The 25389-nt window shown below is 48.9% G+C and overlaps 1 protein-coding gene across 3 annotated transcripts; it reads left to right on the forward strand.

Moving 5' to 3' along the window:
- Positions 1–5215: 5215 nt before the first annotated feature.
- Positions 5216–24835, forward strand: LHX9 (LIM homeobox 9). 3 transcript variants are annotated; one of them, XM_047755417.1, is made up of 6 exons: positions 5216–5279; positions 10323–10441; positions 12359–12561; positions 13703–14058; positions 20332–20534; positions 21712–22571. In XM_047755417.1, exons 1-6 carry the CDS (start codon positions 5252–5254, stop codon positions 21967–21969), a joined length of 1167 nt encoding a protein of 388 aa, XP_047611373.1. In that variant the 5' UTR covers positions 5216–5251; the 3' UTR covers positions 21970–22571. The 3 variants fall into 3 exon arrangements, with proteins under 3 accessions (XP_047611373.1, XP_047611374.1, XP_047611372.1); XM_047755418.1 differs by lacking the exons at positions 5216–5279; positions 21712–22571 and adding an exon at positions 24656–24835 and having other exon boundaries at positions 9816–10441; XM_047755416.1 differs by lacking the exon at positions 5216–5279 and having other exon boundaries at positions 9816–10441.
- The last annotated feature ends 554 nt before the right edge of the window (positions 24836–25389 follow it).

A 25389-nucleotide genomic window follows, 5' to 3' on the forward strand; every position in this document is an offset into this window, starting at 1 on the left:
TTGCTTTCTGTGCTGTTCATTCTTGAGCCCTGGTTTAATCTTAAGTACCAATATGAAAAGAACATCGATAAAATGAAAAAGCTAGTCAAATGTTTGTGTGTTTCTAAAGTGGCACATTGATAGTTATTTCCCTTTCTTTTTGCTTCATTATCAGGCATATGTTGAAGAAAGAAAATAATGACTGTTCCATTAAATAAATAGGAGCTATCGGGTCACCTTAGTAGCTCTTTTTTTTTTTTTTTTTTTTAATAGCCTCAATTCTCCTACTGTTTTCTCCTCAGTATTAGCAACCAAGGGAGGTTGCTGGCAGATAGAAGAGTTTGAATACATTCTTCATTTAATTATATCTTGAGCTATAAGGAGATTGATATAATGCTCTACTGAGCAGCATATGAGTGCCCAAGAAGTGCCATTCCGAGGCAAGAAATGCTCTCATCTTCCATCTGTTCCCCTCATAAAAACTTTAAATCATTCCGCCTTGGGGGTCAGGCTGCTTAAGATGCCGCGATTAAACCATTCTTTCTTCTCTCCCCCACGCTTTACGCCTCCATCTCTGAAGGCACTTTGCAGGCAAATCTATCCTAGGACTTTTTTTTTTTTTTTTCAGCTTTACACCCAATCCATTCACTGCTGCAGAGATCCCGGGCTTCATTCTCCAATCCTGGTTCTGGGGCTCACAGGGACCATCCTCCCCACACCTTGTCGCTTCCCTGTGAGAACAGCAGCCCCCCCAGGAAGCCTTCTCCTTGCCCTGGGAAACTGGTCTGTGAAATGAGAAGCTGGTGTTACCCAGAGTTGACCTCAGCTTCCCGCCACAGAATCCGAAAATTTCTCCAAAGTCTCAGGGATCTGCCTTAGCTTTTGCCTGTGGCCCTCCAATGAAGGGTTTTTTTTTCCCCCATAAAGTTTTCTAAAAATCTTAAGCATCACAAAATTTCTGGTGCCTTCTCCCATATTCAATTCAAAACAAAAGCCCTTCTAAACTGTAGAAGTGACAAGGAGCCCATAAAGTTTCACATATGCCACGTGACTTCTGTTGTTCATTTCACGTCAAATATTAAGTTCTTTGCCCCAACTGCTAGCAGTCTTGGTGCCCCAGCTGTACTGATGCTCTAACTGTGTTGCCCTGAGCAACAGGGCCCCCGGGCCCTGTGAGGTATCACGGAACTCCTTGGATGCAAAGAGCAGAGTCCAGAGACCCCTGTCGCCCTCCCCAGGAGCCAGCTGGAGAAAGGGATCAGCATTGTGACGGAGGAGGCAGCCAGTCTTTCCAGAAAGGTTTCTGGACTCCAGGGAGCCAATTTCCTTTCCATTCGTAGGCCAAGGAGCAGCCGGCTAGCTCCATGTTTCTTGAAGATTACCAAAGCCATTCTCTGGGTGGGGCCGGATGGGGCTTTCTTCAGCAGTCCCAGAGGAAAAAGAGAAGGATATGGAGTCTCAAAAGCCATCCTGCTGGATAAAGAAGAGCAAGAGGAAGACAAGTTCACTTTGAATCTCCCCACCTGCTTGTAAGGCAGTGTTCTGGGAAATCTCCTCGGCCGATGGACATCAAGTCACCGACGCCTCCCTCCTAGAGGCGGCTCTTGCCTCGTCCCTGGGCTCTTCCCGCAGTGGGGCACCGCCCCAAGACGGGAGGGCTGGGGTGTCCATCCCCGGAGGACCCTTGTGTGGGACTTCCGTGACTCCTCCAGCAGAATTTCCAGCCTTCCCCGGCAACCACAGCCCGGGACGTACTGCTGGGGCGGGGCCGGGGCGGGGCGGGAAGATCCGACTCTTTCGCGTTTATGGAGCCTGGGAGCCGAGGTCTGCAGTTCTCCGCCGCGGTTCTGGGGAGATGCTTGTGAACCACACGTCAGGGGTGGCAGCGGCGGGTGCTCCCACATTAAACACAATATGGCCACATAAATGGGCCTCGCCGCAAGAACTTCAAGCTATATTGTATTCGCACATTGTAAAGTAAAAAGTCAGGTTTCTTATTGGGTGTGTGTGTACAAACACATGTGGATGCCGAGAAATAGAGACTTCCAGTTTAAATAACCTCTGGAGCTACTTACTCCACCCTTAAGGTTTCTGGAGATTCCTGCCGCCTGCCGCAAGGCAGACATCCATCAAGGGAGATTGATTTCTTGATGGTTTCTAATGCGGAGAGTCCAGGAAGGTGCCTGTCTCGAGAGGGGTTTAGCGGGGTGGAGGGTGGGGAGAGATGCCTGCCCGCGGGGATTCTTCGCCTTGCCCTGGGCGGTCCTTTTGGCAGGTGGATTACATGCACACTCCCCTCTCTTCAAAAGCCACACCGACCTCATCGATTTGGTCCAGCAAAGAAGGGGAGGACTCTGCTTCCCCCCCGCCACAGTGGAACTTGGGGCTCCCACACCGGTGTGCTTGGAACAGAATGGGGGACTCTCGAGACGAGGGGAAGCTCCCTGGGCGCGGCGCGGGTCTTTGTTCCCCGCGGTGTGCGGTGTTCTAAGACGACCGCAGCAGAACCTGTCCCGCGCGCCTTGATCCACCGCCAGACACCAGAGGGGTCTCCAGACAAGGCTGGGGAAGGGCGCTCACGTCCCGAGAGAACCGCCATCAGCATGTCGCCGTCCCATGAACACCTTGAGGCTTCGGGGTACCCGCCTTCCTTTTCCTGTTCTCTACATTCACGCAAAGGCTTGAATCGTGGACGGGACCTTTGCCCACCGTAGAGGATTAAAACTTGGGGGCTTTTTTCGCTGCCCCGCACTAATTAAAACTATCCTGCCCCCAGGTCAGTTGTTTAAGATCGCGCGTGCGCGTGTTTGTATGTGTGTGTGAGAGAGAGAGAGGCGGGTGGTATTGGCACCCTCTTGCGAGCCTCTGGAGAGCCTGATTTCTGAGAAAATTCGTGGAAGAACTCGCAACTATCTCTTGCTGGGGGTGGGTTGTTCCTGAAGCGCGCTGCCCACCCAGGCCTGGAGCCCTGCGGTGGCTGATCCTCACCCCCAGAAACGATTTCCAGGTTGGGCTCGAGACACAAAACCTCCAGACTCGCGCTCCCCTCCTCTTCCGGAGACAGTGGGTGTCAAGGAGTATAAACTTGAAATCATGGGAATCTGGAGAGATTGGGAGACTCCTGGCGACCGCATCTTCCCATCGAAATTTGTATTCTGAATTGTGAGCTTCGTGTGTGCTTCAGTGCGCGTGCTCCTGTGTGTGTGTGTGTGTTGCATGCGTGTGTGCGTGTGTGTAGAATGAATTTTTTAAAAAATCAAATACCTGAAAGGGTTGGTGACCCAAAAGAGGCTAAAACCAGCTGCTTTGAACAGGGATGAGTGGGAACGCCTGAACATTTTCGGGTGGGTGTCGCAGCCCATTCGATGGCCTCCCTGGCGGGCAGAGGAACAACCTGGGAGACTTGCCCTCTCCCTGGCTGGGAACACGAGCCTGGATAGGAGGGTTCTTGAGGACAGAAAGAGCTAAAGAGGATGGGATGGGAAAAGGGAGAGCCGGAGGTGAGGGATATTTAGCAGGCAAACTAGTAGGACTAGTTGGCTGGTGGGACTGGCTGCTGAAGCCAAGGGTCCCGGTAGAAAGAGGGGCTCTACCCGGGGTGCTCCGAGCTACATTTCGGTATTTGAGAGGGAAAAGAGACAGCCAGAGGGCTTTGATTCGCGGGTCCTGCTGGATCCCTTGCCAGCCCTGACAGTATGGCACAGCTTGCGGGGCGGGCAAAGAGGCAGGTCCACCCCTGCACAGCCCCAAGTGCCCCCATCCCGGACAGTGGTCTCCAGCCGCTCGCGGGCGCTCCAGAACCCCTAGACTCCTGCGGGCTCGGCGGATGCCTCTGGGAAGGGCCGCTGCGGGGGGCGGGAGGGGGCAGGTAGGGAGGGCAGTAGCATCACGCAGACCCGCGTCCCGAACCGGCCAATTTCGAGGCTCACACCCCTTCCCTATCCGCGCAGGAGTCTCCCAGGAGTCCCCTTCCCCCATCTCTGACTGCGAGGGGCGCACTGGGTGGGGGAGTGGGTAAATAATTGGCCAGAGGCCAGGCTTCTCGGTTCTCGCTTAGCTTCCCAGCGGTCTGAAGGCCCCCAGGGTTGCTGGGGCGACGCAGCCCCTCGGGAAGCTGAGACCAGGTAACCTGGCCCGCACCGGATCCCGGGTATAGGAGTCTGTGTCCCTGCCAAAGCTCGTCTCCTAGCGTTTGAGTTGTTTTTTTTTTTCTAGGATGGATCACAATCCCCGCCTCCGAGCCGGAGCCGGGCTGCAGAGTTACCTCGGGCCCGCGCGGTGACCCGGCGAACTCCGCCCTCCAGCGCAGGACGCAACCCAAAGTGCCGGGTTGCTGGCGCCTAGCCGGAGAGTGAGGATAGGGAAGGGAGAACAGGGAGGGGATGATGTGGCGGGTGAGCAATCAATGGCTTAGCCCAGCTCCCCACAGGAGCTACCGCCTGTTCACCGTCTATGCAGGCACCAGCTGGCAGCAGCATCTTTGAGGTACCAGCACTGGGAAGGCCAAGGCTGGTCGGGGGCCGGGAGCCCAGGGCGCGCCGCGGGACTCCAGCCCTCCCGCTGAGCCCAAGGCTCAAGATGCTCTCGGCTTTATGAGGTTCCCTTACGGCCGAGTCCTCCATTAACACCTCCCCTGATTACTGAGAGGCTGGAAGGGCTGAACGCAGCTTCCAGAGCTCCTCTCCCGGCGCTGGTCCGCTTCTGTGCCCTCTGCCCACCCCTTCCTCCTCCCCCTCCCGATCTGGAAGCATAAACAGAAAATAGGAGTCAGGTGGAGGGAGCTGTGTGTTAGAGGTGGGGGATTCGGGTCAATTCCGACAGAGAGAGAGAGAGAGAGAGAGAGAGAAAGAAAGAGAGAGAAAAGAGATTCATCCACTGGTTTATTTGTTTATTTGAGGACCACTTGTCCAGATCTGGGACTGGCTCACACCTCTGGCCGCCGCCCCCCGCCCTCATCCCTTGCTGAGGACCGGGTTCCTGGGGGAAACGTCTGGACCTCAAGGTAAGATCCCAGTGGGGTTGTCTGGTCGAAGCAGTCTTCCATCCTCTGTTTGCGCTCGACTGCCAGGCGCCCGGCAGGGTTTCTGGCACCTACTGGAGGCTGCCCCGCTTCCCTCAAGGCTGTTCTGTATCCGAGGCGGGAGGAGCGGTGGGGACGCGTCCCCCAGGCGGTGGGAGGCGCTCGGGGCCCCGGGCTGCACCTCTGAGCTGATGCGCTGATTTCTCTGCGGTGCAGCCACCACCACGGACGTGATCAGCTCCTGCTCTCAGAATGCTGAACGGCACCACTTTGGAGGCAGGTGAGTTTCAAGCCAGGCTCCCTCTCTTCCCCTTTTTCTTAGGCCGGTGTATATATATATATATATTGTGTGTGTGTGTGTTTGTGTGTGCACACGCGTGTTCACGCCTTCCCTGGGTGGGAGGAAGAGGGGTTTGTATTCATCTTAGAAATTAAACCGACGCTTTGTAGGCTCTAAAATACATGGTCTCCTTCCGAGTCTCCTGCTGGATTCCTGCAACCCACGTTTTCTTCCTCTTGCCTTTCTCTCTTGAAGGTCTGAGTTTCTCAGGGTGAAGGCACTGGGGCTGGAGGTCATGGTGCCTCTGCGCCACGAGTTGTCTGGGATGCGCTCTGGGTCCTTCGCCGAGCTGCTGGGGGCGTCTCCCCCTGGAAAGGATGGGGTGGGGGACCAGGAAGACGCTGTTTCTCACCCGTGTGGGTCTTAACTGGAAACTGGCTTCATCCCCATTTTGTTTTTGTTGTTGTTGTTGTTGTTCAATCTGGAACCCGCGCAGCCATTTCTGCGGGTGATCTCCGCGGACGCGGGGCGGGACGTTTCCCTTTATTCCTGTTCGGGCTGCGGGCTGGCTGCGCGCAAATCTCAGGTAAAAAGGGCTTCAGATTTCAGAAGCGCGTTCTTCGCGGCAGGGCGGCCGTCCCTTGGAGAAGAACCCAGGGCTCTGCAGGAAGCGGTTTGAAGGGAGCACACAGCGGGCGGGAGGCTTCGCAGGGCTCGTGGGCACAGATCGCACCCAAGGGCAGGGTCCCGCGTGCCCTGCAAACCAGCTCCCACCAAATGTGCGCAGCGTGGCCGGTGGCGGATCTCCCTCTCCCAGCACTAGAGCTCCCGCGCCCGGACGCCGCTCAGCCTACTCCCTTCTGGGGTCTGGAGGGAGGCTCTCCTAGTAGGACCGAATCAGAGATGCGACCTTTCGGCGACGCCAGTCTGGACCCGCCACCCTCCGTGTTGGGCAAACGTTCACACACAGTTTCCCACACAATTTCCCTGCGCCCACGGATGGAGAAATTTCGGCGCGCCTCGGGTCGGTCCTCTTCCTCCCGCTCCAGGCAGACCCCGAGGCATCCAGGGCTGGGTGCGCGGTTCCCAGTCCCAGGAGGGCCCTGACTCCTCTGGGCCCTGGGGTGCTTAGGACAGTACCGAAAGCCGGGTACTGCTTCAAGAGCTGCACCTCCAGACCAAGGAGGCTCCTCAACCAGTTTAATAGGGTCAGGAGGAAAGGTGACCTCTGCCCTTTTAAGGCAAACCCAAACCCCAGTACAGGATCTTGGCTTCCAAAAGTCAGATCTAAAGAGATCTTGGGTCGCTTATGCTCTCAACCCAGCATCCTCTCGACCCTAAAGTGTCCGCTGCCCCCTTGGTAAAGCTGTGCATCCCCTTTCATCCCCTTTCCTCCCCCCTGGGGATTCGGAGCCCTGGACAAGGCTGCCACCCTCATGGAGATTCCAGGACCTTCTATCCCAGCTCCTTGGCCCCCAGGGTCCAGCCTCTCCCTTCCCTCAAAGTGGCTGCAGTAACTGGCTGGGTAGCTGGCAGAGCATAAAGAAGAGTGGCTGAAGTGCTCAGTTGTGAGGGAGGGCAGCCCCTGACCAGGGTTCTGCCTGCTGCTCCAAATAGTGCTTTAAACTCTGGTGCCACAGGCGGTGAGATCCGTGCACCTGTCCCATTGAGAGATGGAATGGCTCAGCCCGGGAACCAAAAGAACGAAAGAAGGCAGAGCCACAAAGTGTCTCCTTAAAGTGTCCTCAGAGGGTGATAGGTGGGGAGGGGCACTCTTAGGGAATCTTCTCCAAGTAGCAAGTCAACAAGAATAGGACATCCTGTCCCAGGTCATATACCCAGTTCTTAGGGGATACCCCCACCACCTTGGGCTCCCTTTTTCAGGAACTGTGAGAAGAGGCTGGGCTGGACCAGCCAGAATGTTTGATTTCTGCCTAACTGATGAGGACCTCCCAAACTCCAGCAGCCCCCTGCCCCACTCCCAGCTGTCTGCAAATTTCCTTCACTGGCTGAGAAGGAAGAATCCTAGCAGTTGACTTTATGGACAGTAGCAAATCCCACCCGCTACAGGAACTTATAACCAGACTTTTATAAGAAAAAGCAGGGATAGCTCAGCTCCAACCGGAAGCTGATTGCAGGAGGTTCTCTGCCCTGCCTGTTCCTGGTTCACAACGAACAAATCTCTGTGCAGCAAATGAATGAAGGAAGGAAGGATTGGAGTGCTCAGGGGATTTCTCTGCCTGGCTTCCCTGGAGACTCTTCGCAAATTTCCGGCTTTTCCTGGAGGTGTTTTTTAAACTCTCACTTAATCAAGTCTCCAAAGTTTCCTCCCGTGCAAAGAGGCAGTGGTCTTCTTGGGTTCTTTGTTCTTTTTTGCTTGAGCAGAACCAAATTCAATAACAGCCAAACCCGATTCCAAACCTCCACCTGAGAGGAGGGGAGGTAGCCCAGAAAGTAGACAAAGCAGCCCCCTGCATTGAGGTCCCATTTTTACATTTTCCTTGGAGCATCCTTGGGTAAATTGACTGATGTTCTTCTCAAGATCCCTCCTCTTTCCTCTCCTCCTCCTCGTCCCCGACGGGTCACCCTCTCTTGGGAAGGCCGTCTGCCCCTTTGTGAGAGGACCTGCCGTCTCTGAAAGAACTGCTGCCCCAGCCCCTGTGTCTGTGCACGTGGGTTTGAAAAGCTCATTGATTTCCATCCAAAGGGGCTAATTACATTACTTACAGTAAATAGCAGCCCTGCTGTCCAGTAGGGCTGCCAAAGTGAGGGGGGGGAGGTCTCCAGCTTAGTTCACTTGATTGGCTTCATTTTTGTGTGAAATTGTGTTTTATGAGCTGTATTCTGGCACCCACCCGGAGGACCGGAACAGCATCCAGTCTGCAAGGAACATTATTTTTGACCCTGAGAAAATGGGGGGGGGGTGGACGGGGGGAAGCAAGGGAGTCTTGGATTTCATGGCAGAGGTGATTCCAGCAAAGAGGTGATGCTTTGGGACAGGAAGTCAGGCTCCGCACCATTCTTGTCTCCCTTTCTTTCTACTCCCTCTCTCATTTCCTTCCTCCCTTCCTCCCCCCTTATCCCCTTATGTTTTCCCCTTCCCTCCTTCCTTCTCTCCTTTCTTCCTCCCTCTTTCTATGCCTCCCTCCTGGTCTCCCTCCGTATTTCTAGATTTGGCCACCCTTCCAAGTTGGGCTCCTCCTGGAGGGAAGTCTGCCATCAGGGGACTTCTCGAGGTGTCCCGGACATGTCCCTGGGAAAACCCGACGACGGGGTGCGGTGGGACACAGGCAGGCCAGGGGGAGGACCGCGCACAGCGCAGCCGCGGGCTTCCTCCTCTCTCCTGCTTAGAGCTGGGTCGGCTCCTGCCACCGCTCCCCGCTTCGAGCCCCTAGGGGGCTTCTGGCGGTTTGAATGAATCGACAATATCAGAGTATTGTGGACACTTTTTAATAGGGCCGAGGAGGGGCCTCCGCTCCCGGGAACAGAGACAGAACAATCCTGCCTCTTGTGAGGCGCAGGGCTGCCATTCTGCTTGTCAGCTCTCACCTTCCCCTCCTCCACGTCCTCCTTAATGCGCAGTGCGTCCAGATTTACAAGTCCCCGGTCCTGCCAGGGCATTGGGCGCGGGGCGGGGGGGGTGGTGTGCGCCCAGTCCCGGGGTGGCGGCTTGAGCTCGAGGGCGTCCCGAGTTGCTGCCCACGTTGGCAAATTTCCTACGGGACCCTGGGATCACCTCCGGTTTCCCTTCAAACCTGAACTGGGTAAGAAAATACATCCCCCCATGGTCACTGTTCAATTGCATACCCAGGTCGCCAAGCCCACGCCTTGCTACCCATGCTAAGTTTTCAAAGCAAATCTGTGTGTTAAAAGTAAACTCTAGAAACATGGGCTTTTCTAGGTCCTTCTCCCTTTGGGGGTTGCCTCAGCCCTAGTGGCTTTGGGAAGACTTGGGCGATGAAGCGACTGCCTTTAAGAAGTGTGTCGAGGAAGCGGGGTGGGAAGAAGAGGAGTATCTGTCCAAGAGTTACTTATTTGGGGTCCCCTAAGTAAGCTGGAGGCCCAAAAGTCCACAAGGAGGAAACCTAAAGTTTGGAACTGCCGTTCTGCCCGACTTAAGCCAGGGTCTGATCTTGAACTTGGACCAAACAGGCCGACTCTGCCTCCTGAGCCAGGGCCTGGACAATAAGGGCTCCTTTTCCCCTTGAAAACGTGATTGCTGGGAACTCCTGGAAGCCTGTGTGTGTGTGTGTGTGTGTGTGTGTGTGTGTGTGTGCGCGCGCGCGCGCGTGTGTGTGTGTGTGTGTGTGTGTGTGTGTGTGTGTGTGTGTGGTGGGGGAAGTAAATGCCCCCCTCCTCCTGCCTCCCCCCTCCCCCCCCAATGTTTGTCCCCGCTTGCCCATCACCAGGGGGTTGAGAGGAGTATGACAGGTCTTTGTTGTCTGAATAAAAATCCGTGGCAGCTCCGGGGAGAGAACTCCTCCTACTAAATTATCAAAAATGGGCTGGCTTTAGTCTCTTAACAAATTGGACACAGCTCCGGCAGGAGCAGTCCCCAACCCAACCTACAGGCACTGGGAACTTGCAAGCAGCCAGGGACCGCTGAAAATAACACTTCTTTTTCTTTCTTTGTGTTCAAAACTATTTTCTTTCTTTACCAGATTTTGTTGTCCTCCCCCCTCTGCAGTTGTTTCCCATTAGTAACTCGATCTCTCAGCGCAGTAAGAGTCGCCTTCTTCGCCTCCTTTCCCCTCTGCCCGTGTTTGTTTGTTTTCTGCACATCTCCTTCAGGAAGCCGCTGGGGCTTTCTCCCTTCTTCTTTTCTCTTTTCTGAGCAGACCCGTTTCCACTCCGTCTGCCTCTTTCTTCTTCCCTCTTCGCCCTCTGTCCCCGAGCGAGCGTCTGTCTCCGCAACTCCCCCCCATCGCGCAGCCTCTGCGGTCCCTTCTCCTTCCCTCGGATGTGCTGAGAACCCCGGGCGTGTGTATATGGAAATAGTGGGGTGCCGAGCAGAAGACAACTCGTGTCCTTTCCGCCCCCCAGCCATGCTCTTCCACGGGATCTCCGGAGGCCACATCCAAGGCATCATGGAGGAGATGGAGCGCAGATCCAAGACCGAGGCCCGCCTGGCCAAAGGCGCCCAACTCAACGGCCGCGATGCGGTAAGGAAGGGCCGGCGGCGGAGGCGGTAGCCCGGCGCCCGTGAGCGAGCGGGGAAGCCGAGCCCTGCCTCCCCCGCGGGCCGAGTGAGGATGGCGGCTCGTAGGGGCGTCCGCTCCAGATGGCCGGGTGGGTTATCTCTGGTCCGCTTGTTGGCGGCGTAAGAAAGGGCCCCTTTCTGAAAGATGGGAATTGTCCACACTACTAAGACCCCGAGCTCCGCTGTCCTCTGCCGCAGCCGGTCCGGGGAAGGCAGGGAGAGCCGGGCGCGAGAGGATGGGACGTCCTTTTCTGCAGAGCTCAGACTCCCATGTCCGGCCCGCTGGACTCCCGGGCGCCTCCCCGTCAGGATCGGCCGCCGAGGGCGAGCTGGTGCGGGCAATGGGCTGCCGGCTCGCGGCCGCGCATCCGGGCCGAGCCGAAGGCCGGGGCTCTATTCCCTGGGGCTGGTGACGGGACCTTTGGAGCGAAGTAGAACACGACTGGGCTGCCTCCTGTTCTCCGGACGTTCGGAACTCGGAACCTCCAAACCCCGCGATTTTCGGGGTCCCTGGCCGCCCGGCTCGGGCCCCTCTATTGAGACAGGACTGCGCTCAGCTCCCCGGCCGGGCGGGTGTCCTGTGCAGGGGAACCTAAGAGAAAATCCGGAGGAGCGGGACAGCTAGCCCAAGCGCGAGAACGTGCTATCCCTTAAACGCAGGAATCGACTGCTTCTGTCGATTACATACAAAAGATAAAGTCAGGCAGGCTTAATAAAGAAACCCAATGATTTATCTATGTGCTTGCCTGTCCCACTTAACCACCGTGGAGGGGAAAAGCTACAAAAGTCTCCGGAAATGATTTCAGCCAAACAGAACTGTGTGGATCCTAAGACATCACAGGGGAACTGTAGTTCAGACTAAGCCGATAGACTGCCCAAGGCGGGCAGCCGTGTTTTGGGTCCACCAAGTAGCCAAGTTAGATGGATGTTTTTATATTTCCAAAAGAAATTCAGTGCAGCGCTTTGGTCTAAGTAAAGGGCAAAACTTTACTTTTCCAGGCCCGGAGAGTTTCATGGGGGAAGTGCAGTCCATTTTCTGCTGGTCCTGAGGGGTATGTCCAGCGGTTAATGTCTCCCCTCACCCCTTTTCTGGCTATCCTGTTTTTAAAACAAAAAGCAATATTCCAAACTCAAATTCACGATGAGGCTGCTCTTGTTAAAGTCTTGTTAAAGTAAGGTGTCCCTGTTCTCGCCGGGTCCTGGAGACTCAGGCGGGAAGGCTAATTTGGGCGTTAAACAGATTTTCAGAACAAAGATCTCCTGAGTATGTTGGTGCCAGGGAACGGTGGACTGTGCAGAAGGGACCAGATAATAGACCCTCCCCAGAACGGAACTGGACACGCTTACTAGGAAAAGAACCAAAAGCCCTGAAAATCAGAGAAGAGCAAGATCTGCCACCTATACCCGGATCGAAACAATGCAGACCACATTATGAGCACAAGTATAAAAACCTCTCCCTTTTCATTTCAACACTGCTCACAGGAATTTAGAGAAATCTTGTTCAGATCGCCTTTCCATTCTCCAAAAACAATTTCCCTTGTTTAATTTCGTGCGCGTTAAAAGCCACAATTTTTAGCTTTTATTTATTCGAGTTCTGAAACATCCACCAAACTGGAGTCTGTGCCCTTTTGAAAAAGGCTCGAGTGGCAGAGTTGTCTTTAGGTTAAGTCCCCGAAGGGCGCGAACGCCGGGTTCAGGCAGACGCCGCTGCAGAAAAGGTGCAGCAAGGGAAACGGCAAACGTTTTTCCGACGTTTGTCTTTGCGCAGAGGCCCGTGATCTTGCCGCGCTCGCGGACGCCGCGGGAGGGTTGGCGCTGCGCGGGGGACCCGCGTGGGACGGCCGGGCGCCGTCCTGACCGCGCGCGCGCTTCTTTGCAGGGCATGCCCCCGCTGAGCCCAGAGAAGCCCGCTCTGTGCGCAGGCTGCGGGGGCAAGATCGCCGACAGGTACTACCTGCTGGCCGTGGACAAACAGTGGCACCTGAGGTGCCTGAAGTGCTGTGAATGTAAGCTGGCCCTCGAGTCCGAGCTCACCTGCTTCGCCAAGGACGGTAGCATTTACTGCAAGGAGGATTACTACAGGTATTCCATTCCTATCCCCGATGCCCCTGCACACCTGGTGGAGCCACCTGGCCGAGCCCCAGTGTCCCCTCCTTGTCTCCGGTCTTTTGTCCCTTATGGGTATGTTTACCAGTCCTCAGGACTGGGAAGTCCACCGCGTGAGCCTGCAAGCTCTGCCTCCCCAGAGGCGCGTGAGGATGGGCGGGAGGGGGACAGCCAGGACTATATCTAGAGCACGGCCAGTGACTATCTCGCTCTGGTGTCTCTTGGCAGCTCCGCTGAGGGAGTTGAGCAAAGCCCGGGAGGTAAATGAACCTATCCCTGTCCACCGAGACTGAAGCGGTTTTTTCCTCCGTTTACTACGAATTGGGCAAGGCCCTTGCCTTGGAACTGGTGGCCGGGGCAGGGCGAAGGTGGAGGGCAATCACATAAATGGCCGTGAAAAGGAATAATTGCTGTTGCCGACACCCAGGCCAGTCAGTTCTTAGATGCCTTTACTGCTGGTTGGAAGCAGTGCCAGACTCTCCAGAGGCCAGAGAGTAAACTCGGCGGCACCTCATTGATCGATTCTTCCCAGTTCTGCTTCTGGATTGGGAACGGGGAGCTCCGTTGTTCAAGTGACCGGGCTCCCTTCTAGGCCTAAGCCAGAAAAGTGGTTAAAAAAAGAATTAGCTGTCTTCTGCAAAACTATCCTTCCCCCCCCCCCCCCACAAGGCTGTGTCTGTCTGAATGCGTTCCTACACACTCACGCTCCCATAAGTAAGAACGCTACCCTTCCTTTGTCTGTTTCGTAATCTAGGAAATGTTTTCATTCGGCATCACAACTTAATATTCTTAACCTGGTGTTATGAGTTAGCCGGTGGAGGTTTTTGTTTTGGGTGTTGTTCTTGTTTCTGCTTTTTAAAATTTTCATGTTACAGAGAAGGCAACTGAAGAGTAGTTACCCGATTCTTCTGATTTAATGTAAGGGTTCTTTGTCGTGTTCATCAGAGTAGGTCAATAAGAAAAAAAAAATTATGTCCAAGTGGGCGCGGGTCCTCTGCTCCTAGACCCCTCCCAGGTCTCAGTCTCTGGCCACTGCTGACCAAGCCAGAGGTGTCGCTGTGAGAGATGGCCCTGCCTTTGCCTCCACCAGCGCCCTGACTCCACTGTTTCCTTCCAGAAGGTTCTCTGTGCAGAGATGTGCCCGCTGCCACCTTGGCATCTCCGCCTCCGAGATGGTCATGCGTGCCCGAGACTCTGTCTACCACCTGAGCTGTTTCACCTGCTCCACCTGCAACAAGACCCTGACTACGGGCGACCATTTTGGCATGAAGGACAGCCTGGTGTACTGTCGCGCCCACTTCGAGACCCTTTTGCAAGGAGAGTATCCTCCGCAGCTGAGCTACACGGAGCTGGCGGCCAAGAGCGGCGGCTTGGCCCTGCCTTACTTCAATGGCACAGGAACGGTGCAGAAGGGGCGGCCCCGGAAGCGGAAGAGCCCCGCGCTGGGAGTGGACATCGTCAATTACAACTCAGGTGGGGCCCACCCCCTCCCCACCGCCCCAGCGGTCCTGGCCTCCCTCTGCCCCAGGAGAATCCCGCCCAGCTCCTTCCCATCCAAGACCTGGTTGCAAGAGGGTGCTTTCCTTAGCAGCCTCCCTTTGGCTCAGAAAGAACGGATAGAGGGGAAAAGGGAGAGGAGAACGGGAGAGGGGGAGATGGGAGGAGGGGAGAGAAGAGGAGGAGGAGAGAAAGAGAGAGAGAGAGACCTTTATTTAGTTTGTGGCAAAAAAACACATTCATAACTGGGGCTGCAGTGACTTTCCCTGAACAGGCAGAGCCAAATCCTTGCTGCCCATTAGTTAATGAGCCCATTAGTTTCTGGCTCCCAGTTGGAGCAAAACAGCCCCAGGGCAATTCCTGTGTGGAAGCCAAATTATAGATCCTGGAGAAGGTTTTCCTAAATTCTGAGGAAAGAAAGAAAGAAAAGAAAAGGAGAGGAAAGGAAAGAAAGAAAGAAAAGAAAAGGAGAGGAAAGGAAAGAAAGAAAGAAATCTTCAGAGCCCAATCCCAGTCTGTCTAGAGGGGGCAGAAGCTGTGGTCAGCAGCCCAGAGTTAATCAGGGAAACAGTTGGCAAGAGTGTTGAAAAACCAAATCCCTGATCTTGGTGAAAAGCAGCTGGAGGGGTGGGAGGCACTCTCCACAGCTGAGTTGGCTTGCCCCTTCCGTGGGTCAGGGGACTCGTCCAGCTAGCTCATTCCTCCCATGAGATAAACCATCCAGACACCCAGACCTCCCAGAAGACTGAACAGATCTCCAGGTCAGGCCCCCTGAGGCGGCTTAGTGGGGTCCCAGGCTGCTCTTCTGTCCTGCACCAGCCTTCTCTCTTAATTAAAAACAAAATGCAGGCAACAGGCTGAGAGCAGCTCTCTTCCTTGCTTTGGGGAATCAATGTGTCTATCATTTATCAATCTATCTCACTCATCAATTTCCCAATGCTGGTAGCCTACCCTCCCCCAATTCCCTCCCCCCCCCCCCCGCCACCCCGTGAGGATGGTGACAGGCTCTGAGGACCACAGTCTGACTCCAAGCAGGATGGAAGTTCTTGTGAGTCCCAGCTGCTGGAAAAGAGGTTCCAGAAAGCCCCAGGCTAACTATTGGTTTAGCCACTCTGACTTCGTGTACCCTGGCACAGCGCCTGCCGGCTGGAAGTCAAAGCAGGCAGGAGACTCAGACGAGGGGAGCCCTTTCTATCAGAAAGGACCTTGAGGATCTCATGGTGGCAACCCTGCCCTGTTACCATGAGCACCCAGATAACCAGCCAAAGGGTGAGAACATGGGCCTTGCCTGTGTTTCTCTTCCCCTGAGCCTGGTGTGTGCCAGAGCTGCTGTCACCCAGTGGTAAAGGAACACTGTCCCATCAGATAAGTGACATGTCCAAGGTCACACAGCCAGTGCCAGCAAGCCTGAATTCAGAGTCCTGCTGGGAGTCCACAGTTTTCAGGGGCGCCCCGCAGGCTGCACGGGCTCTGCCCAGCCCTCCCCTCTGCTCCCTCCTGAGTTCTCTGGCCGATTTCACAGAAGAAGCGCAGCTGGTGTTGTCCCAAGGAGAGTGGGGACCCAGCGTGGCTGCACTTGTCCAAGGGGGTTCATGCCGGGGTCACCAGACGGAGGAGGAGGGCTGGCAGACTGGCTGCAGACCCTACCCGGATGATTCGTGTCACCACGGCGGGCTCACCCCCTGGTTTTGCCAACCTCCCGCTGGGGGTCGCGGCCTCGCCCTCGCCTCTGCTGGGCCGCAGCGGGGATTCTGGGTCGCGGCCACGATGCCCAGCGCGATGCCCAGTGCGCTTACTTGGGCTCCTTTGATGCGTGTTCCCCGGGGCAGGCCGGGCAGGGCACTAATTGTTCTTTATTAATAGAAGATGACATTGGAATCTGCAGCCACTCACCAAGCTCCTAAAGCCCTAATTAGAGAGAGAGAGAGAGAGAGAGAGAGAGAGAGAGAGAGAGAGAGAGAGAGAGAGGAACTAACCAGTTGAGTCCTGTGGAGAGAGGGAAGCGCTCAGCCAGAGAAGGTCCAGAAGCTAGGAGAGATTTCTACCCAAAGGCGGCCAGCCTAGTTTTTCGCTTGTTTGTTTAACCTAATTAGCTAAATTTGATTTTTGCCTTGGATCTTATTTTATATTAGAAAGATCTGAGGAGCTTTAAGGAACTAAGGAGTACCAATTTATTTCTTAAAAAGAATGAACATCTCCTTCCACTTAGGTCTGTGGTTTGCAAACGAATGCTGCTACAAGGTTATTGAGAAAATTAATGCTCTTGTTCATTAAGGAGGGAAAAGTTGCTGAGGCCTCCCTGAGCTTCTTAAGGTCCATCTCATCTGGACTCTTTCCAGAGATACCATCAAATAGTGTAATAGTTCTTTAAGATCAGGGGAAAATAATCTAGAGAAATTGGGATAAAGGTGCCTGACCAGAAATCAATCTGCTGCTAAAAGCAAACCAAACCAAACTAAAACAAAAACAAACAAAACAAAACCAAGTTTCTGAATTTAATGCCAGCTTGTTGTTAGAAAACTAGCTGATGAAATGCTTCAGCGAATTAAAAACATATTAGAGGGCAGAAAATAAAACAGATCCACAGCATTAGCTCATTATTTTAGCTTTTGGAGCCATCTCTGCTTAACTATAAACCGGTCTCAGAAAAGAGTACCATTGATACAAAATAAATATGATTTATACGTTGATGTATTTTCAAAAACGTGTAAACAAAATATGTTTATGAGTCAGACTTCCAGAGATGTGAAACTTGGCAAAGATCAGAAAGTGCTTGACATAAGGCAAGGGCCTTTGAAGGAGAATATCCCTAATTTAGTTTATATCTCTTTGTGTAGATATCAGGCAGATAGTTTAGAAAGAGATGTGGAAAGTTTATTTGGGATGCTGGATTGAAACAAAGCCCTCCAGGGTAGGAAGAAGACTTGGTCTAGGACAGGCAGCTCTAGTGTAGATAATTTAGCATGAATTGAGAGGCCACATTTTTGCCATTTCTCAAAATATCCCTCCTTAGGGTCTTTCTTTGCTTCCAAATCTAAAAAACAAACAAACAAACAAAACAAACAAACCAACCCCAAAAAACCACCAAACCAAAAAAAAAAAAAAAAATCTCCTGGCAGTTGTTAAATTAGCCTGGCACTGACCCCTAGTGGCCTCTCCAGGATCAGCTCATCGAAGGTTACACACCTTCAGAATAGAAACTCACTTCAGGACAGGTGACCATTTCATACGTGCCCAGGGTAAAATATTTAGATCTTCTCACTAACTTTATAATGCCAGGTGAGGACTTATAGGCGTGGGGTTAAGACAGTTTTAAAAGAGTTTATCCTTTCATCTCATCATTTGGAGAACAAAATCCCTATACCTTTAGAAGTAGTCCCTGGGGAAACACAATAGCTTGCAAGTTTACATGACACATTTGTAGTTAAACTTAAGTAATTGAGGGTAATACAATGAGTTACTCTATGGACGACAAGGATTGTGCTTTTAAGTTACCGAATAATCTCACTGATTGTAAATATGTGTGTTTATTCGTATCCATTTAATAAAGGGCTAACCATCCTTTTGCACACTCAATTATAGTCTGTGTGGACACAAAGCCCCTAACTGTGCTGAATAGACTAAAATTCTCTGCTGAGGCTTTAATCAGCAATAATGGATGTAGAATGCATATGCAGAGAAGTAATCTTATCAAACCCCTCTACAATGATTTTTTCATAAGTCTCATTTTGAAGACTAATAAGTATAGAGGTAGGTTAGGAATCATACTCAGTTCTAAGAAATCGTACCTTGAGGGGGATGGCATAAGGGTGTTACCTAAGTACCAAGTTAAGTCTTCTTCCTCAAGTGTAATATTCAATTTCATGTACCGTTCAAGACGAGTTACATATTACTCACCTGTGATAGGATGGAAATCTTATTTGAAGAAGCCTCCAAGGACTGAGGTGTGCCTCTTTGACTGTTTTGGTGTGGCTACATTTATAACCTGGTGGTGAAATATAGCTCCGTTTACTGGAGATAAGCATAGTTTTATAGGAGGTCCTATGAGGCTGTTTCATCCATTCGGGGCTACGAAAGTGCAATTCTGTAGAATATTTGAACTTGACATTCTCTCCACGGGGATGGAGTAGGATAAAATGTAAAGTGTATTCGCTCATCTCTGGGCCCATGTTCCGCTTTCTGGCGGGGTTCAGTGCGTTTATGTTCAGCAAGTGGATGTATACGTCTAACCTGCGTTCCATTTGATTTGATTTTGCGTTCATAGTCACTCACGATTTTATGGATGAACAGAGATTCAAAATCTTGATTAAATGCTTGCGGAGCTCCTGGCTCTGGGCTTGACTTAGGGGACCCAGTGGTGACTATGAGAGTCTTTCCCTAAGGAACCCACCTACTCTTTTGCCAAAATGTGCCCTCCTTAAGGATTTGATGGAAATATGGACAAAGGAGACATTAGTTCATGACTCGTCTTGTTACAATAGGGAGAATTTCTTGTTGAGTGGATTTTGTGATGCAGCTGACCTCTTGTTGATGACTATAGAATTAGGGTTTTATGTATATATACTGATGTACTGAAAGTGTTTTTTAAGAAGTGATTCTAACCAGAGCATAGCAGGCAAATAATCTTTTATCAAGCAGAATGGAAGACCAGATGTCAAGAGATGTCACACCTTCTTCAAGATTCAGGTTTCTTCCCCTTCCCTCCCAGGAACATGAGCAGAGCCATTTGGTTTTAGACATTCTATTCTAATGCACAAAAATGCACAATGATCCGTCTGAACGTACATCCGATAAACATCGGAAGTAAGGTTTCAAGGAAAAATTGTCATGCCCTTTAAGGTGCAAAGTTGGCTGAATAGGTAAATATTTAGCAAAGTGTTCTCATTTTGTAATCGTATTTCTTAGGCAGACCTACTAGGTTATTAGAAATGACCTTTGAGATATCTTTTGACTTGTGTTAGTATAATGACCTTTTATAATTTTTGAAGCCATAACCTTTATACAAAATGACTGCAGTCAAAGAAAAGTTGTAGGTATTTGTTGTGTGGGTTTTATCTTAAGGCACATGCTTTGGGTAAGCTGGTAGGGAGGGCATTCAGGTAAAAATTCAAAATACTGAGGGAGATAATGCAGAAACAATGTCTTTCAGTGTTATTCGTTCACTTTGTTATCTGCACCCACTAAGGGGTTAGCTAAAATGAAGTGATAACATTTAATAAAGGATGGCTTTGTCTAACCTGAAAAAAAAGAGGGGGGAGCTCTTTACAGCCTTGGGGAAGTGACTTTCAGGCTGGTTTTGAAGCCTGTGTTGTTTTGCCCTCAGTGCTGAGGGGGCTGGGCCAGGGGAGTGAAAATGACATCTTCCACCTGCCCCACCAGCCAGGGGCAAAGTTTGCACCCTCACACACATCCAGAGCAGGAGGGGCCATGGTCAAACCCGGACATCAGTGTCTCTGGCCTGTGAGCTCTGGGGTGCACTTTAGGCACAAATCCAGGAAAGAGAAGTTTGGCAAAGTTTTCTCTTTCCGAAATATTTACTAAGATAACTCCAAGGGAAAACTCTTCCCACCCTGGTTAGCCCTATGTTAGCTGACCATAGCTAAAACCCCTCTAAAAAATACCCTTCTGGTTACGTAAGACTCCTGCCAGTTTTTATTTTGTAACTTCTCCCTCTTCTCCAGCCACTTTTAAACTTTTTTTTTTTTTTTTTCCTGATGGAAAAGATTCTAGGATTAGGAGAAAAGGCTATAGATTGGAAATTAGAGTCTTCCTTTATGGGGAAGGGCTGTCTCCAAAATTTTCGGTTTGAGAGAGCTGAAGTTCCTTGTTTGCACACCCTTCGTGACAAAGAGCAATATCCCCAGAGAGTACATCTCATTTCCCAGATACAGACAAAACGTGGTTTCTGAAAACAGTGCATGTTAGAAAAGGGGTTTTTCTCCTTTTCACTCTTGGAGAAGATTTCTTTCACTCCCACACTTACAGGTTTTCTAGCAACCATCGAGCCAAAGAGGGGATTTATCTAATGCTTCTCTACTCTGTAAACTTTGGTTGCGTCCACACTAACGGACTAGTTTGGCGGACTTTGGCAATTAACCTCTTTCTTTTGTCTGGATCGCGCTCCTAATTGGGGCGACAGCCTTTTCCACTGTTGCTGTTGGGTCATGACACGATCGCGCCACCTGCCATCTTTTCAGCTAATGCAGGACTTGCCACTGAGCCCTTGTTTGTCCACTGTGACTGCCACAGGTTGTAACGAGAATGAGGCCGACCACCTGGACCGGGATCAGCAGCCATACCCCCCCTCGCAGAAGACCAAGCGCATGCGCACCTCCTTCAAGCACCACCAGCTCCGGACCATGAAATCCTACTTCGCCATCAACCACAACCCGGACGCCAAGGACCTCAAGCAGCTTGCTCAGAAAACAGGCCTGACCAAAAGAGTTTTGCAGGTAAGAAACCTCCATCGTTGGCTGTGCCTTTCCCTTGCGGTAAAAAGAGTTCTCTTCCCTGTGTGGAGTGATAACAGGTATTTCCTGAACTGCGTCTATTCTATTAGTTTATCTTAGTTGCTTCCCTGGAGAGTGTACTGAGCCCTTGTAGGGGCTTGGGTGAGAGTACCCAAGGAGAGACCCAGGGCCTTTGAAAACGCAGCCGCATTCTCCCTACAGATGGAGAGACGGGTCCACCAAAGCCAGCTCAGCTGGCTTCACGGCGGGTGATGTTATCTGCAGGAGCCGTGGCTTTGGGGACTTTCGTTCACCCTAGGTTCAGTGCACAGACTGGGTGGTGGCGGGGACCTGCTGGTGTTGTCTCACACTCTCTGCAGCCTCACTACATGTAATGAGCTTCCAAGTTCAAGTCCCCCCGTTTTGTCAGCTCCTGAAAAGCCACAAATATGGTTAGTGTCTCGACAACCAGCTGGAGCGAATAGTTTCCCATTTTAACAATCCGTATTTACACAACTACATACTGAGAGTGAGATCTGCTGTCCAGTTGCTTTCCTAAACTCATCATGGAAAAAACATATAACTGATGACATGATAGGGGGTTGCTGTGGGTCCCCTGTGATCCTTGTACACTTCTCAGTGACAAATACCAGGCATTTTTAATGCCACCCAATTTCCGGTTGCTTGGAGTCTGTGGCCTGGAGGTTTTTCCTTGGCAGGGATTCCTTGCCCTGTGTCAGACTCAAGAGTAGCCTGAAATGTGTTTCAAGGATGTTCATTTCATGCGAGTGATTCTTACTTTGTGAACCATTCCACAAGCTTGCCCTTCCTCATTCTCAAGAAAACAGTTGAGGAACCAGCCTGTCTTTCCCCAACTCTTTATCCCTGTGCCTTCTTTTTTTCCCCATAGTATCTCCACTTAAGCATCTGCTGCCCCAGGGGGCACTTGTTAATGAAGGGGGGGCACACCTGCTGTGGAGAGGATATTTCTAGTCATCCCAGAATCACTCAGTTTTAAACGAAATTCAAAAAAAAAAAAAAGCCACTTTCTCCCAAGAAAAACAATTATATATATATTAAAAAAATCCAAAAAAGGAAAAAAAAAGAAAAAAAAAAAGGAAAGAGAAAAGAAGTATAAAACTAAACATCGGTAAAGAAATCCATTGGGATTGGTTTGCAGGTTTGGTTCCAAAACGCACGAGCCAAATTCAGAAGGAACCTTTTGCGGCAGGAGAATGGGGGTGTTGATAAAGCTGATGGCACGTCGCTTCCGGCCCCGCCCTCAGCAGACAGCGGCGCTCTCAGTCCACTCGGCACTGCGACCACTTTAACAGACCTGACCAATCCCACTGTCACTGTAGTGACAGCCGTGACCTCTCACATGGACAGCCACGAATCCGGAAGCCCCTCACAAACTACCTTAACGAACCTTTTCTAACATTGTTTTTTTTTTTTTTAATGCTTCCTCTTCTTTTTATTATTATTCTAATTATTATTTTATTATCTCCAAGACTATTTTTTTTTTCTAACCCACAAGCTATTTGGGAAATAGAAACAACAGCTCGGTGTGTAGCTTCTGCAGCCACTTGGCAAATGAGTTTATTATAGTACTGTCTCCTTTACAAAGTGTATTTTTTTTTTTTGTCTACAAAGTGTATTTGAATTTTTCAGAAAAAATTAATTAGATCTTTCAGTCGGTAAGGGGAGTTTTGGAATCATTCTAATAAGTGCCTCTTAAAATTGTATGTTACTTATTTCCAGAATCTCAAAGAAAAAAAAAAGAGTGGTATTATGATGGGTAAATAATCATATTCCCAGTTAAATCATGAGGTTATTAAAGAATCAGATATTTAACTAAAATTATTATTTTAATATTGCAATTGTATGTGTATTTACAGAATTTTGAAAACTTCACATTGTTTTTTTAAATTTTAAAACCAAAAAAATATTTTGATGATTCCTTTTTCTTACAAATGAGGAATGTGATTTAACAAAAACATTACAGCAAATCTAAATATTAAAGATTAATTAGGTGGAAAATGTATTTGAGGAATTTGACTTTTTTCTCTTAGGGATGTATATCCCAACAAAACTTTTTGTTATTAGTTATTTGCTTTTCAACATTTGAAAAAATACTTAAACCTTCTGTGTACCCAGCAAAATTCCAAACAGAATTTGAAATTCTATACTTTCAACCTTCTCAAGCGAAAAATGATAATTATAAAACCATTCTTTCTAAATTATTTTTTTCCCAGGGAAAATGGAAATAAGCAAAATATGATTTTTTAAGAAGTGAAAAAAAAATCAGTACTATTTAATCAATAGCTCTTAATTGGCTTCGGCTGTACCACCATATTGTCTCTGGCATTCTATCTGAATGATGTTTTAAAAAACCAACTTAGCAGACTAATACTAACAATAAGAATCCTTTGGTTTTGTTTTGCTTCATTTTACTTTGGCACAGCCTAATGTCTTTGTCAGAAAAAAAAAATACAAAAAACCCTTTTCTGACTTTAGAGATGTGAAGTTCTTCGTTTTAAAGTAGATTAAACTCAGAAGCCTTGTGGATGCTGATCTGAATATATTTCCTCGTTTACAGTAGCATTTTTTTTTTCTTTTAATTTAAGCTAAAAATCTTAATGGTCTGGGCAGTGGTGAATGTTCATCTCTATGCTTCTGTTGTAGTTAAATACCAATTAGATTGTGGATTTCCTGAAAACAAAATAAAATAAAAAAGAAGTCAAGATCTATGTCTTGCTTTAGTGGATTGTGAAGAATAACTTTGCACATATTCTCCACTTTTCGGGCCCCTTAAATCTCCTCCGGCGGTCGAAGTGGCTATTTAATAGATTTTAAAGGTGTCCTTCTGGCTGTATAAATGTGTGGTTACATATTGACAGTTCACTGCCCACATTAAAGTGCATTATTGTAACTTTTGCTCAGGGTCTTTAGAAAATTAGCACAGAAAGTAGCTTATTTTTAAAAAAAAAAGATGATGGAAGATAAGTAAACACTGTAACAGAAGAAAGGTGTGATTGCCATTATATATTTAGCAAGTGTGGTTATCATCTTATATGGAGCTTAAATCTTGACTTTTCATATTTCTATTACATTTTGGGCATTTACCACTAACCAGACCAAACAACCTTGGTAAGGCTGAGATCTTATTAATACACTTTTACAGGTAAAATATTGATACTTATAAATTTTGTTCTTTGACAGAACAATATATGGTACTATAGATCTACTTTATTAAGTAGACTAATTATAACTCAGTTCTCCTATGTGCCTTATGATATAACTCGGAAGTACGTTTGTGAAAAATCAGGATATATGTGTTGTTTGTTAAATTAACTGTTTTAAGCCCTTTTGACACCTCACTAGTTTTGTACTGTTTTACCTCTTATTTCTGAAACTCTTTTTATGGTGTATCCTGTTAGAGGGGACAAACATGTCATAGAAAGCAGTTGTGCACTCTTTCCAATATAGTTGATAAATTCAATAATCTTATATATTGAGCTTCGTGTTTCTAGTACAGTAAGTGGTCTAGCAAAATTGTCCATGTTTCTTTGTTTATTGATAAATGCATTGTATAGAAACTATTTCCCCTAAATATTTATGGACCAAACAATTGTGATATATCCTATTAAATTTGTGTGAATAAACCATTTTGAATCTAAGGAGTTTTATTTCCCATCAGTTTTATTTAAGGTTTAACTGTACAAGGGTGTTTCCAATATCTATTTGGAAATGCTATTAAAATGATAGTACAAACATTTTTAACTCTGCAAACATACAAATAGCTTTTAGATTCCCAAACTTCTGCTTCATTTTAAATTACCATTGCATATGCAATGGACTTCAACTTAGAATTACCTTTAAAGATATTTTCCTACAATAAACAAGTAATGCCCCACTGATTTGAATCAGCCCAATTTTCAGAATTAAAAAAAGATAATTAGCAGATAAAGTAATTTTGCATGAAAAGAAAGCTTAAATATGATTAAGTTTAATGTTAGGTCTATTGAGCACAAATGGATATTTGTAAGTCTAAATAGAAATTGCAGACCCCTAAAGGCCAAGTTGCTCTGTAGTTAATAAATTGTCACTATGATTTTTTTCAGGGAGAACAAATCTTGGGGCATTACAGCCAAACATCCCGACGTTTGAAAATTCCCTAAAGTATTAAAAGAAGGGGAAAAGTTTGATCGGAAATCCACTGCAGTGAAGACAAAGACAATATTAGGTTATGATAATCATACATTAAAAAATCTATTGAGCCAAAAAAAAAAAAAAAGAAAGAGAGAGAGACAGAGAGAGAGAAAGAGAGAGAGAGAGAGAAAGAGACAGTTAAATGTCATTTACTGAATGTTAACAAAACTTCTGTTCTTTATGGTGTCTAACACAAATGGAGAATTAAAATTATGTGATTTTAAACAAAATCAGATAAACTTGTGTATAAACCAGAGCAACCAGGCAGTAATATGCCCATCCCATATTTGAAGAAAATTATTATCGAAAAAGAAAATCCCACACATTTGCCAAGCACAATAATTGTAAAATAAAGTCCAAAAACATTCATTTCACCTGCTTGCTAATGTGTATGAGTATTATCTGTTAATGGCATTTTTTTTTTCAAATGTAAATTCAAAGAAAAGCTATCACTCATTTAAGAATCTAGGGATCCAAGCCCAGTAATTTTAGTATTATTGTTTATTACTTCCTTTTAAAACAGAAATCTCTGCATGCACCTTTACATCTGTCGCTTCTAGTGTACATCTCTGTATGATGACTTATCTTTGCTGTTTCTTGTATGATAAATAGCTTTCATTAATAAACATTTTGTTTGCTGGAAACA

This window comes from Phacochoerus africanus, chromosome 12 (genome assembly GCF_016906955.1).
Source record: "Phacochoerus africanus isolate WHEZ1 chromosome 12, ROS_Pafr_v1, whole genome shotgun sequence".
Taxonomy (NCBI): domain Eukaryota; kingdom Metazoa; phylum Chordata; class Mammalia; order Artiodactyla; family Suidae; genus Phacochoerus; species Phacochoerus africanus.

Coding starts and splice junctions, on each gene's coding strand:
- LHX9 (XM_047755416.1), top strand. CDS start 10,268: ATGGAAATAGTGGGGTGCCGAGCAGAAGACAACTCGTGTCCTTTCCGC. Junction 12,562..13,702: donor TGCAAGGAGGATTACTACAG/GTATTCCATTCC, acceptor GTTTCCTTCCAG/AAGGTTCTCTGTGCAGAGAT. Junction 20,535..21,711: donor TGACCAAAAGAGTTTTGCAG/GTAAGAAACCTC, acceptor ATTGGTTTGCAG/GTTTGGTTCCAAAACGCACG.